This window comes from Lissotriton helveticus, chromosome 6, assembly GCF_964261635.1.
Source record: "Lissotriton helveticus chromosome 6, aLisHel1.1, whole genome shotgun sequence".
NCBI classification, from domain to species: domain Eukaryota; kingdom Metazoa; phylum Chordata; class Amphibia; order Caudata; family Salamandridae; genus Lissotriton; species Lissotriton helveticus.
In genome coordinates, this window is record NC_136067.1 from 255659069 (window position 1) to 255673969 (window position 14901).

The window sequence follows — 14901 nt, forward strand, 5'->3', positions numbered from 1 at the left end:
CCCGACGTCTGGCAGGCTTGGTGCCCGCCTTGATACACAGTGACCAAAACGGCTTTGTGCCCACTAGATGCACCTCCCACAACATACGGAGGCTGTTCCGGGTGCAGACGTACGCGGTACAGGAGTGGCCAAGATCGGGTTGCCTGGTTCTTGACCTGGAGAAGGCATTCGATTCGGTCGAATGGCCCTACCTACTGGCAGTGATGCGCAAGTTTGAGCTAGGGGATTACTATATTGAACTAGTCGGATTGCTGTACAGGCAACCTGTGGTGCGAGTCCGCACGGGCAGGCTGGTGTCCGACGCCATTAGGGTGCAACGCGGCACCAGACAAGGCTGCCCACTGTCCCCACTACTCTTTTCACTGGCAATAGAACCCCTCGCTGAGGTGTTGCGCAACAGGGGCACGCACTGGGGCATCCCACTGGCAGACGGTGTGCACATAGTTTCGCTATATGCAGACGACCTACTCTTGTACGTCAGGGACCTCACCCAAATACCACCGGAACTCTCGGGAGATCTTCCGGTCTTTCGAGAACATGTCAGGCCTCAGGGTAAACTGGGCCAAATCAGGGGCGTATTCGTTCAATCCCGACGTCCCAGACCCTGAAATTAGGATTAATGGCGAATACTTGCCGTGGCACCATACCACGTTCAAGTATCTGGGAATCTATATTTACAGAACACCCCCGGACATCCTGGACGGCAACCTAACACGCGCCATAACGTCCATAAGGGCCCAGATTGCCTTTTGGAAGACTCTACCGCTCAATGTCCCGAGCAGGGTGACGTTGACGAAAATGATTGTCCTTCAGGCCCACACCTTCAAAGAACTGGCAACCATGGTCAGAGACCTGATATGGAATGCTGGCAGACCTAGAGTGGCCCTGCAAAAACTGTATGCGCCAATTAGTGAGGGTGGTCTCGCAGTACCAAACCTAGAACTTTATTATCTAGCTGCGCAACTGCAATGGGTAACTGCCTGGCTCGCTGGAAATCATCTGGAGGACACAGCCACGACAACAGATATGCTGTCCTCCACACAGATACATACCTTATTTCACCCCCTGCAACACCCGAGGAGAACGTCACAACTACATGTAGATGTGGCGGTACGATGCTATGTCAGGAGCTTACGGCTCACGAACCACACCAAACCATATGCCCCGGCACTCCCGCTTCTAGGCACCCCAAAGACCACCTCCGTTGTCACAGAAACGGCACTGGAACACTGGACACGCACCGGAGTAGACACCATGGCGGACTTATACGCCGATGGCGCACTGATACCTTTTGTGACAGCCGAAGCGGGTCTACCAGCTGGACAGTTCATACAACACGCCTCCATAGTTAGGGCTTATGCACAACGATGGGGTAACATTACTGAGGAATTACCCACACACCAATTGATCCAGAGCCTACATGTCATGGGGGACGGTACGCATGTGGTGCATTGGCTGACTCAAGCACTATTGTCACACACGCAACACACTTTACAGCCGTTACGCGACAAATTGGCGGTTGACAGGGGGAGGGACTGGACGGACAAGGAGTGGACGCTGGTGCTGATGGGCCCCAGGAACATTCCCCGCAACGCACGCTTCAAACTGATTCAGTTCTATATACTGTATAGGGCATACCTCTCACCTGATAAAATTAACCAGTACTTTCCGGGCGCCGCAGATAGCTGCCCGAGATGTGCACTGGTGGGAGCAGACTTACTGCACATGCTGTGGCAATGCCCACAGATACAGACATACTGGCGGACTGTGCTGCCGATACTGGAGAGATGCACAGCCATGCCGATACCGCACACATGGGAGGCATGCATACTAGGCTTATATAAACGAACCAAATTAAATAGAGTCCCCTCTCGTTTTTGGGACCTGGGCCTCCTCACGGCCAAAAGACTGATCACAAAACACTGGAAGCGAACTACCCCACCCCTGACGGAGCACTGGCACGCTTCCCTAGACAACTGGGCGACAGCGGAAAGCACCACCCTCCATAATGAAGAAACAGCAGGTCTAAGACAGTTCCCAATTGCGGCGCTATGGGATGACACGCTAAGCTCCTTTCATAGGGAATGCCAACTAGTACAGAACCCCTCCAATGATTCCCCCTCTGGAAGGGATCCGGAGGCACTGGGCGGAGCAGAGAACATATAGGCTGCAACCCAGGCGATACCGGCAGGGAACTACACGAACGCCCGGGCAATGCCGTTGATACACCTATTGCTGGCAGCCCACGATGACGGCCATGGTGATACACCTCCCGACACTCTCCACCTGCCAATTACCCACCACAGCTGAAACATGGACCTCCCCAAAGCTGAACTCGCACCAATAGTCATTACTCAATAGAGCCCACGCGCCCCCACCGCATCGATGCAACCTCCACTCGACATGCACACCACGTTTCCAAATCAGAAGACCATAATCCCCTTTTCCTTTTCCCCCGTTGCTTTTTCCTTCGCTGTTTATCTTGTAATGTCATCTTCTTTGTTGCACCAACACGGTTGGAACATTTGTGATGAACCATTGTCATGATGTATGAAGCGGAGAACTACTGTATTGTGTAACGCGCCCCGCGAACATGACAGACATCTCAGATGTGGTAATGTGTGATGTAACATTCCCGATTTCATTTCTTCTGTGAATTCAATAAAGGATATTTAAACAAAAAAAAAATTATCAATCAGTGCTATGAGGCAGAGGTTTTTTGCTGAACATTTGTCTCCAAATAGGAGAGATTATAGATCCTCTCCATCAAGAAAGTATTGCTCCCACAAGCTCATTTGAGGAAAGACTGGCTCGGGTATCTCCGCCCAGTATCCTGCATTTTGCTTGAAGAACGCATAGTGAATGAAGTTTGGGCCCCGGGCCCCTCCCGTCTGCCCTTTGCTATTTGATGTCTGATTAACTTGTTCTGTCAATGCTGGAACATTTAGTTGAGATGCAATTGTTTGAAATGGAGAAGAATGCCTTAGAGTCAGTGCTATTAGGGGTTGTTTGCAGGGATCCTACCGGGCCTGGCTCTTCTGGCCGACTTCAGGTTGAAATGGTCAAAAAGAATGTTTGTCCAAGTTTACTTGGATACGTTTGAGATAATTCCTCCTTGGACAGGTCGCAGTAGCTTATTGGTTGTTTCCGAGATTAGTATGCTGTCATTATTCTTTATATCTGAGAGTAGCTTGGCCCAGAACTGATCATCCTCTGTCATATATATGTCCCATTTCAGTTTCCTTAGCAAGGCTAGCTGTAGATTAGAATACCCTGGCCTACGGTGAAGAGCTCTTAGTGTGTTGTTTGCTGCCTTTTTAACTATCTTTAATTATTTACGTTGTGCCTGGGAGCTTCATTCCAGTTGCCCAGTATTATTTTTGGGGGATGATGTTCTTTAGTAAAACTCTCCCAGGTTATTAGAGCACCGTTGGATGTTACCACTAATTGCTGTTTCGAAGTCTCAGTTGCTTCCGGCAGGTCGTTTATAGTGGAAGGGGAGTATTTCTTTCTTTTGAATTAATAGTGAGCGCTGAGCCGGGTGCTTCAGCTGTACGGCAAACTGCTGCCAGAGTTGTGGGAAAGCTAATTTCTTGCGGAAGGGGATCACTGTCTGCCTTCACCTCTAAGTGGTATGAATAAACCTTGTGAAACAGTGAGAGGGTAACAAAAGGTATAGTCTAAAGTGGAAATAGTTGAGTTTGGGGGGAAAGAAGCTGCCGGCAAGTTGTCCCTGATGAACCGGCCATTGAGGGCTCAGAAGCTTTAGCATTCTTGGTCACTTAAGAGTTGTCTACCAGTTCTATTTAATTTGCCGTGGCTGATAGATTCGAATATTGGGATTAGCCTGAAATAAGTTCTTCAGAAGAAAGATCCTAGAAGATGTAAATTAAAGTAGCCAGACACCTCAAAATTAGAGGTTTGCTCTTAAGATTCCCTACAAACAGTCTTAAAGCCTTTGACCTGTTTTTAGGGTGGGTGTAGACATTAATGATCAGCTCCTCAGTTTTTTCATTATGGTGTTGAATTATCATCTTGATTGCATTCATTGCCGACTACTTAGAATGCAGTACCCTTGCTGAGCCTACGCTTGTTGCAGACGCATAGTTTGTCAGGCCGCCCATTAAGTGCCCATGTTTTGCTCTTTTGCAATCTGGCCCAGAGAAGTTCATGAAGCCCTGTATGTGAAATGGTTCTGAACGCCAAGTGTCCTGGAAGAGAACAATGTCAGAAGACTGTATCTACAGTAGGAATTCAGACTCTGATTATTTGTCATTGACATTACAGGAGCAAAGTGAATAGACCTGGCTGGTTCTTGGCGGTCAGACGGTTGACCGGATTTTGCCCAGCTAGGTTTGGAGTTGACCCAGGTTGTTCATTCGATGCTATTCTTATTGATGGTGATTTTCCCAGAGCCCCCTTAAGCAGAGGGTGTGGACTTCATTGGCCAGGCACCCATTCTTGTCTGATCTGAGTGAAGCACAGGTATAACGTATCCTGGCTCTTTATAGGGTCTCAACCTTATTCCCCAATTTGTTTGTGTTGCAAAATCGACCATTCCATTAGCACTTTCCAGGCTGTCTCAGTTGTGCTCCAGGTGACCATGGTGCCTTCATTCTTTGATAGATTTTCAGCACTGATAAAGTCAATTAAAATAAGGCCTGTTGACCTTAGGTTGTCTAAATTTGGGATCAGAGCTAATAAGCCTAAAACATTGCCCCTATTTAAAATGTAACACGTGCCTTTGGATTTATATTCTGGCAAAAAAAAGTTATGATCTTTGTGTCTTGCTGATCGTCCTGCATTGGCATCACAGGATATTGTGTACTTGTTGCAGGATCCTCGCCTTGGTGGGCAGTGCTGAGAGAAGACTTAAACCAAGTCGTGGCTCCATTCTTTGTGCTCAGGGAGCTGCCTGGGTGTTGTGCTGCTGTACCTGATGGGCAGGTGTTCCCATCTGGCGGGCTCAGTGTCGCAGCCTATGATCTTTCCCGTTTCTGTGATTCTGCTACTTGATTCTATCTCCTGGGTGTCAGCAATAGCTCTGATACAGCATTTAAAGTTACTTGCTCCAGCTCGTTCATTGGCTAGGCTTCCAGGGCTCGTGGTTGGGGAGTTGGTTCAGGGTGTTCCAGCACCCCAGACCTAGCCGCTATTCTAAATATGGAGTATTCACCCGTGTGTGGGTTAGTAGTGGCATTTTTCTTTTTTTGGCCTTCCCTTTTTCTGCTTCCGTCTGAACAGGGATTTGTTGTGCTGGCCTGAGGCCCTGGCCAATTTGGAATCTAACTTTTTCGATGGCTGCCTCCTGCTCATTTGGTGGAGAGTTCAGAGTCCCTATGGAAAACCACTAATGTTTTGATTTGGGTTGCCCATTGCAGAGTATTTCAGTATGTTGATGTGTTGTGGGCCTTGTGGCTCCAAGTTGGTGGCTGAGGCTGCCCCCTGGTGCTGGCTTGGTGTTTTTTTTTTTAAGTCTGTGAGTAGATCACGGAGGATAGTTTGTCCACGAATGGGGTGCAGGAGCAACTTGCTTGCAGCAGTTGAGCATTTCATTGGGAACACTTAATTAGCATATTTAGATTGTAGAGATTTTCATCAATACCTGTAACAACAAAAACTGGCCGAGTGTTAAGTAATGATAGGTGAATATCAACTTTGTTGGACTGATATTGCAGGACTTCTACTGACAACTGCAAGGTGTTTAGGAGAGGCTTCCAAACGCCTTCCACCTAAGGTTCTTTTTCAGGACCTGATTTAGCTTCAGTTCCTTGCAAACCAGCTGTGTGAGATGGACCTTGAGCACATGAGGCTAGCATCTCCTCCCATTCCTGTGTACCAAGGTACAAGGTATCATTATTCGCCCCTTGGGCCCCTTCCCAGTTCTCCTGATTTGAACGCACTGTACTGGCGCTGATGGTTTGACTGTACTAGTACTCAGTGGCACATATGGTATGGTTAGGACACTTAAAACTAACTTACCTGCAAAGTTAAGACTTGTGAAGTAAAAGTTTGAAACTTACCTGTGATATAAAGACTACCAATGTAACTCCTACGATGGAATGACTCCCCAAGTACAGCCTCTGAAGTAAAGGTAACACACCCAAATGGACACAATCAATATTTGTTTATGAATAGTGTAAGTCAGTGGATCTTAACCTGTAATCCGGGGACCACTGGGGGTCCGTGAAGCCTACTCAGGGGGTTGTCTGCAACTGCTCGGTAAAATCAACAATATTTACAGAGTAATAAAGTGTATAGAAAAATGTACAACTGAAATTTTAAAATGTTCTGCAAATGAGAAGGAATTTGAAATTGGAGGCTAAAAGTATCCTCAGATTGATTTGTGGGAGTAGTGCAAGTTCATCAAACAGAATTATAATAAGGATGATGAGTGGCCTCAATTGAATTTAGAAAAGCAACAACCTTCCTACTAAAATTAGCATTTTGATTATTTTGTACATGTCTTTGCATATTAAATAAAATGTTTCATTATTTGTGTATTTGTTTAATGAATACCTGTTCTGCATTTGTGTATTGTTTTGCGATTAAAAAATGTTTAAGACAGCTTCTAGTGATGACTCAGTCTCCAGATTCCAATAAGGATTCAGTAGGGACATGTAACGGCAGTGTAGAGCAGGGCTGTTGTTTGTTCAGTATTGTTGAATGCAATGGAACGCAAACTTTAATGAAAGAGATTGAATAATTAAAAAAATAATGATTCAGTGGGTTCCCTGGATTGCAGTAATGATTACGTGGGGGTCCCCAGGAGTCAAAAGTTTAAGAATCACCTGTTGTATAAGAGCACACCATATTTGTAATTTCTAATTCTCCTTATCGTCATACCTTAGTGTATGAACCTTCTGACCCATTCATGAAAACAGTCATTAATTATATGTCTTACCTGTGTATGTTTTTGTGTCAGCCAAGCGTCTAAAGGTTTTCTTTTAAGACATGGGTAAGGAATGCACTCTAAAGAGGAACATGACCTTATCTTCTTTGGCACAACTGACGTTTCAACTTCCTGGGAAGATTCAATAAGTAAAAAATATAAGAAATCACTAGGTTTAACAGTATTGTTTTGCCTTATAAACATGTTTTCGTTTTCAAATAAAGTATGGCATTTACACGAAGTGGATCAGATACAATTGTGAATACACCCAATTCAAACTCTTGGAAACTTCAGAATTACATGGGGACATTGTGTGCAGTATTCATCATTCTCCCAGTGATTCTCATTTACGAGGGTATCCTCAGAGTAAAGACCATAATCCCCGGAAAATATCTGTCGCCCCTACCCGCAATCAATGTAAAGCTCTGGCATCCGCAACTCTAGCCTGGTAGCAGTAGAAATGGGGGAAAAGTTCAAGGAACTTGTAATGAGGCCATAGGTGGAAGCAAATAGGAAGTTTTCACACAGATTAGTAATGCAAATTGTGCAGTATTATCGAATGCAGCAGTGTCGTGGATGACTGCTGGAACAGTTCCACCAGGCCATACCTTTAAAAGGCCCACAGGGGCGACAGGGATAGATCATTTGTAAATCCCTGGTGACACTGGGATTCACTATCATTCCTGCCTAATTTAGAGATGGGTTTTAGCAGTGCATCTGCCAAAAAACAGATATAGCATTATTGCCTAGGGTTTTTGGATTATCTGAAACACTGAAAATACTGAAAATAGATGTTCCTCTAGCTACGCCTAGATAAAGTGGCAACTCTGCAAGAAATAGTAGCTGATCAACTTTTTGATCTAGTGTCACCCTGTCCCAAAATTAGCTCCATAACTATGAGTATTCCTCTAACATTTCAGAGTAGTATTGGTGGATCTTGATATGGTGTACATAAGACAGCATCAGTGCAAGTTTTGATCCTACAATTCTCACCACAAGAAAGAATATAATGAAACACAAAATCTGAAGGCAGAGTTGCCGTTAACTGATCTTTTAACTCCTGTAACCCAGAACATTCCTTTCACTTGGCAAAGTTTATCCTGGCTGTTTTATGAATAACATGATAGACTGGTTTTAGACTAAGGTTGCTTTCTCATATTCCCACCGGGGATGGGTATATGAATACATGGGATCAACAACAGGTAGTTGAAAGAGAATAATAGCCTATATGTTCAAAGTGTAATCTAGGTAAATCATCGAGGAGGTGAGGATGGTGTTCACTAGGGGAAATAAGCATGAACGTCGTAATTCAGTAATTACAACAAGTACTTATCTAGCATATTTGAACTAGGACATTATTTTGAAGATACACATATGAACTTATCATAGAAGTCCACACTACAGATGGATAGTCTTTTACTGCCCTGGTCTAATAGTGTCAGCAGATACCTGAATGTGTCCTTTTTTGAAGCCAGTGATTGCACTATTTGAGTCAATTGTGTGTGGTAGGGATACTGGCGGGTTGACCTATGTTGAGGTGCCTAAATTTCCATGTCAGAATGGTCAAAAAAGCTTAGGGTGGTAAAATACCGAATCTGTAAGGCCTTTTTGACTCAGAAGAGTCCCACCTACATCGGGAAGTTACCGATTCGGTAAAAATACCGAATTGGTATTTTACCGATTCGGTAAAATAGGGCCCCTACATGTCAATTCTTAAATACCGGTCGGTAACGGCCGAAATCGGCCGTTACTGACCGGTATTTAGGCTCCTACATCTGGCCCTTGGAGTCTAGAAAGTTCTTAAAATCATCTGGATCTTCAAATTCAGTCATCTTTCCTTGAAGATTAACCAGCATAACATCTGAATCCAATAGTCCATACTTGAATTCATTTTGATGCAGTATAGGTTGCAGGTTCAATAACGTTCTAATCTTTAAGTTTACTTCAGAAGAAAAATTAGCTGTTATTCTGATTGAGTGGCCGTTAATGTGAAAAGGACCTTTGCTCTGTTTAACAGCCTATAAAATGAGCCTAGCATGTTGGTGGGCAGTAGATGAGCAATGATTGGGTGCGGTCGGTCAGTGGTTGGTTGAAGGCGCCACCTAATACGATAGGTTCTCCCACAGTTCTGCCAACTTGACATCCTGTGCATTATCTGTTTGAGGATCTATGCGCTCTTCCACATGCTTGAGCCGGTCTTCAGTGGCTTCCAGTCATGTGTTGAAGGAGCTAACTGTGGGAAAAAACAACAGATCAGGGACACTACATCGAAAGGTTGACCGGCTACTATAGCTTGCCGAGTTACTATTGTATCTGGGCATAGCTAGATTAATGTCTATCGGCATAATTTTCAATGTTTAGAGAATCCAAAATAAGGCTTATTATACAGCACCCTAGGCAGAAATGCTAAATCTGTGTTTTGGCAGATTTACTAATAACACAATCCTCTAAATCATATATTTATTTGGGGCACTGACACTGCAAACACCATGGGTTTACACTATGTCACGAGGCCAGCGCCTACTGCGACTCATGATATCCTGCTATTCCGCACCCTTGTCAAACAGAGAATTTCCCTACTCATGTTCAACAGAAATACATGTGGGTAAACAGAGAGTAAAACACATGCAGTTCAATAATACTCCCCTGCCCGTATACTTAGGCTACAGACATCCATGCACACATGACAATCCAATGATAAGGGGCTTGCTGACAGTTTAGAAACACAAGTTACAGGTTTCTGAAACTCTTTCCATACATTATTTCCACAACAACGTTATAGAATACCACAGTCCTGACAATAGGCTGTGAACCTCTCAATCAAATATTCTTTACTAGACAGTGTAAGGACTTTAATGACCTTTGATCACAGGAAACCTACCTGCGAAGTAGTGATGGGACTGTATACAACTACATAGTTGTATACAGGGTAGGCAGGAGGCACTCTCGTTTGGCATTATTGTTTTACCTATTTGACGGTATTCAAACCTGTGGGGAAACGTTAGAGTTCTCCTTTCCAGTACATATTAATAGATAACCTATGAATGCAGAGACCAAACTACGTTGGTAGACTTTCCTAAGAAAATAATGCATGAAAGTTGACTGGTCTAATTGCCCTATTAAAACATGACAAGGTTCTTAGGGAAGCCAGAATTAAATGTCTATACTTTGAGATATTGCATTCATCGTACTGGTCTCCCACAAAACTACGCAAAGCTGAATTATTATTCTCAACGGTATGGGGCACAAGAGTGTGACCTACTTCACAATATATGGCCCAGTGTACACTTTTCTACAACTAGGCCAACCATTTAGTTACAACTCTCCATGTCAGATAGTATCTTTATTTCACCTTTGAAATACTTAACCCTTAGCCATGATGTTTCGAATATAAACTCATCCACAGATGGGAAACGATTCGCTCACAGAAGCCAAAGTGGGTATTCTGCGCCTATGTCACAAACTCTCACTACACACCACTGAGAAATGGTCTATGGAATTGATGACTGTATCTCATTGTGAAAGAATGGCGTAATAGAATTATCAAATGGAGAAATTTGAGACATTATCGGGTTACATTATACACAGTGATCAACAGTAAGATCATGGTGTGCGGCCTGACAATTTTTTATGCTAATATCATTATTTTTAAACATTCCCACAATGTTACTAGGTGTTGCCACAGATTCTAGATTAGGGTTCTAGATACATATGTATTTGATACCGTGGGATTTATAAGAAGTTGTTTGTCATCCCAATGATAGACATGAGAAGGAATGAGTAACAATCACGACTAAGGCACATCTTTGAACTGTTTAGAATGTTAAACATTTAATTGTTCTACTTTCCTTTTTTAGGGGGTTCCTGTCACTCATACAAATTACTGCTCAACACAAGGTGGTACTATAGACCCAACCCCTCTCCATTGCCTACCCTCAAGATTCTTAGATATCCATCTTCACTCTCGATTTTATGTCATGTGTCGGTATATGTTTGAGATTTTTTATTGAGCCCTGTATCACTGACACAGATGGGACTATACTATTTAAACTCTGTAGAAGTGGTTTCGATATTAGTAAACAAGTACTGCAAAAAAAAAATGAAACACAACATAAAGAAAAACAAATAAAACATGCATTTGATCAGTGGCCAACCACCAAGTTCAGTCTCTTTCTGGGCACAGATAGAACACTAAATTGGGAAAGTGCACTGTATACCCAACTGGTCCCTGTTGAGTCTCCAGCTGGGTGCAGCATCCCCAATTGCATGCCTTTAGCGGGTGAAGTACTCACCAGGATACTTTCATGGATTGTCCTAACATTTTCGAGAATGAAGGAGGCCTTAGTGTTACAAAGTTCCAATTAATGGGCGATGCTGGGAGGGCCATCCGATTGGTGCAGAAGGACATATAGGAATTTGGGGAGAACTGTCCTCTTGTGCAAAAACCCTTTTTGTGGTCAGTGATAGCTTGAAAGTAAACCCTCAGCTGTGCCCAGTTATCATGCTAGCTCTCAGCCCATGACAATGGGGAAATTAAAAAAGAAGTTATTGTTACAAATGAAAAGTGACTTATGATCTACATAAGCAGTCGCAAAGAATTAAGGGAGTATCCGTTCAGTTGAACAAATATCCCCACTATAAAATTAACTTCAATCTATTGCCCTTGAGTAATTTTTGTTCCAATTTCTTTTGCTGTGTTCTCTGCACTAAGGAGTAAGGATCTGCCCCTTTGATAGTAAAACCGTGACATGTTGTTTAAGCGGACAACAAACTGTGCAGCCAGAAAGTAATTAACTTTTCTTTGGCTTCGTGACCAAGGGGACGGATCATGCTTTCAGCACTAAAAAACAATTCAGCCAAAGACCTGGTAGCACCACAGTGATGCACCACCCTTCACACAACAGAAGCACGGCCTCCCAAGGAGCATTGCCTGCATACTTTCATTGTAGGTGACATGTCCAAACTTGCTGGCTTTCCTGGAAGGCTTACTAGTCAGAATGACAGTTCTGTGATGTAATGACATGTGTTTAAGTCAGGTTTCGAATTGCCAAGCATCTTAAACTTACAAAGGGGTAATTTATAATCCGTAGTCCACATCATGCAGCCCACACTCTGCCAACGATGTTGACAATGTTACATGAAGGCTGGTACAAAATGGAAGTAAACCAGCAAGCGAGTAAACATTTATCATTTGTTCATGCATTTCAATTAGTAATATAAGGAAAATCCCTCTCACTCCATTCTATCACCTAGACACCCACTACTTTATGTTAAGGGACTAGTATGCTCATAAAAACCTTTAGCCCTGAATCCTGGGTAAACACCTGGTAACTAAGCATTGTCTGCGGCTTTTCAGGTCAGCTGATAATCTGCATCCTCGTGATCTGACGCTTTTAGAAGCCGTCCAACAGTTTCAAAGAATTGCCATTATTTATTCACTCTTGCGAAGACTGCTTTACAAGGTAAGACCTTGGTGGCATTGAGGTGAGAACATACTAAAAAATAGGCTGTCAGGCCTTGAAAATGATGGAACATCACCCAACAGGACAGCTGTGTTGTCCATCTGCATCTCCAGTGGAAGTGGACAGAGTTGACCGTGAGGGCACAGTGTCCATCTGTGCCTCCTTGTTCTGTGTGGATGGAGTAGAAGTAGAGAGCACAGTGTCTCTTGTGTTGCTCATCTGCGCCTCCTCGTTTTCAGTGGATGGAGTAAAAGTGGAAAGCGCGTGTGCACTTCTGTTTAAAGTGGATGGATAAAGGTGGAGTGGACGATGTCTGCTATGCTGTCCACCTGTGCCTCCTCGAGCACAGTGGCTGCTGTGTTGGCTATCCCTGCATCCTTGTTTTGAGTGGAAGGAGTGAAGAGTGCTAGTTGTGTTGTCCATCTGTGCCTCCTCGATTGGACTGGACCGAGTAGAACTGACCGCACAGTGGCTGCAGTGGTGTACATTTGCACCTCTCCGCTTCGAATGGATGGAGTGGAAGTGGCGAGCACAGGTGGCCGGGTCCAGTGTGTTCTCATCTGTGCCTTCTTATTTCTTGTGGATGGAGTGGAAGTGAAGAGCACAGTCTTAGCACTTCCAGAGCCAACTTTCCGGAAGGTGATCATCCCACTTGGAAAGGAACGTAGGTGCCCTGCTTACTTGTACATGCCGCCCGTATGAGGCGTGAACCTCCTAAGGAGGGGAATTCAATGCAAGTACTGGAGTTAAATGACAGTCTAAATCTGGAAGCACCTTTAACATACCAGCACAACGCTGACGTTATGCTCCCTCAGGAGATCATTGTCAAGGAGTGTGTTTATGCATTCAGAGGGATCGGCCACATCAGAGGCTGACAGGGTCATGGTCCAACAAACTGCAATTCCAGATTTATAGCACAAGTAATATCTTTCTCTGGGACAGAACTGGGGGTGGGGGGACCGAATTAATATATGATAACAAGAAAAGAATGTGGGATACCATGTTACACAGCAGTGCGTTGAGTTTGTGGGTGTCGTGTCCCTCTACAAGCTGCTGCATTGTGCTGCACACTACTCTACCATCCTTTCTGTCGGATATAATACCACACCCTCTCAATGAAACAGGAAATCATCCTGTGTGCTCCTCTAAGAGCATCAGACCAGTGTGGACAGGTCAGCAGAAGCCCTGGACACTGCTAACACTTCAAACAAGCACTGGTAAATACCACAGGGTTTACTTATGTGATTAATAAAAATTTGTTTTTGTTGTGAGTTGTGTGTGCAATACAAGTTACTGAAACTCCATTAAAGTGTATGACTTGCATATTGAGAAAGGCAATATGTTGTGCTGTTACTGGTTGTATTGTAAAGCGGGAGATTGGGTAAAGGGCGGAGGACAAAGAAAAAAGCAACAGTGTGAATGCCGATGAGGCCGGGGACCAAGATTGTGCCGCGTGTCGCTGGCTGCGCCTTGCTGACTAGTAATACATCCTGCAGCGATAAGTGCCACGTGGGTCCCTTGAGAACCTCTGCAGAGAGGACCTAATGTTCATCCTTGTAGTCTGAAGGGAAACGATTTTAAAACATCTACAGATTAGTTTATTTGATATGGACTAATTATGTCAAAAAGAAGGGAACTATATCTCTGGAAACAGCAATAAATAAAACAAGCATTGGCCTAGCCAATAGGTCTCGCTTTTGGGACCTTATAAGTATTTAGTTATGCAGCACAATATCCTTGGTGCAACAACATCAACTGTTGCATGGCTAAACACTTATAAGGTCCCAAAGGCGATACCTATTGGCTATGCCAATGCTTGTTCTTTTGAAAGCTATTGCTGATCACATGAGTGAAGTGCTTCACTTCGCCACACATACATTTATGAATGAATAAATTAATTATCTACTTTTAAAGCACGCTGTCACTCAAAACTGAGCAACTAGGGCAGTATACACAAAGTATTGCCCGGGCCCTCCTGACCTTTACGTGTGGCCATCTGGTCAACAGCAGCACTGGGCTGCTGTTTACCAGACAGAGTACTAACATTAAAAATATGCTACATAAACAGATTTTTAATGTGGGTGATGTGTGAGAGTCTACTGCAGATATTTTGCAGAGAAATGTGCTCATTGCATGCAGCATCCGTAAATAAGGTTTATTTTGATCATAACAGGACCTCACATATGAGGAATGGGAGGGTATCAAAGAGATTATTTGCAGTAATATTCCTGAACTGCTGCTGTGTTACAATATTGAAAACACGTCACTAATCCCGAATATTAGATGTAAACACATTTAGACTTTGGAGGAGTGCGCCTGTGCACTGTCAGTGACCTGGCCAAAGAGGCATGAAAGAGCTGACATTGGATCATAAATTCAAAGCGGTCCTGAATAGGGGCCCCAGAATACGTTTCGCCTAGGCCCTCTAGCATCCTTAAGATGTCCACAGGTCCTAACCTCTTCGAAAAGGTTTCGAATTTGCGCACATGAAACGCAGTGCAATCCTTGCCTTGGTGCTGCATCTGTTCCATAGGTGGAAGGGGGCCA

The 14901-nt window shown here is 44.0% G+C and overlaps 1 protein-coding gene across 2 annotated transcripts in view; it reads right to left on the reverse strand.

Moving 5' to 3' along the window:
• LOC144761320 (protein FAM228B-like) overlaps positions 1 to 14901 on the reverse strand; it is a 223841-nt gene that overhangs the window by 128654 nt on the left and 80286 nt on the right. For both annotated transcript variants that reach the window (XM_078646761.1, XM_078646760.1), the window contains exon 4: positions 6905 to 7024. In XM_078646761.1, the coding sequence (XP_078502887.1) occupies positions 6905 to 7024 (120 nt within the window). The remainder of the gene's footprint in view (positions 1 to 6904; positions 7025 to 14901) is intronic.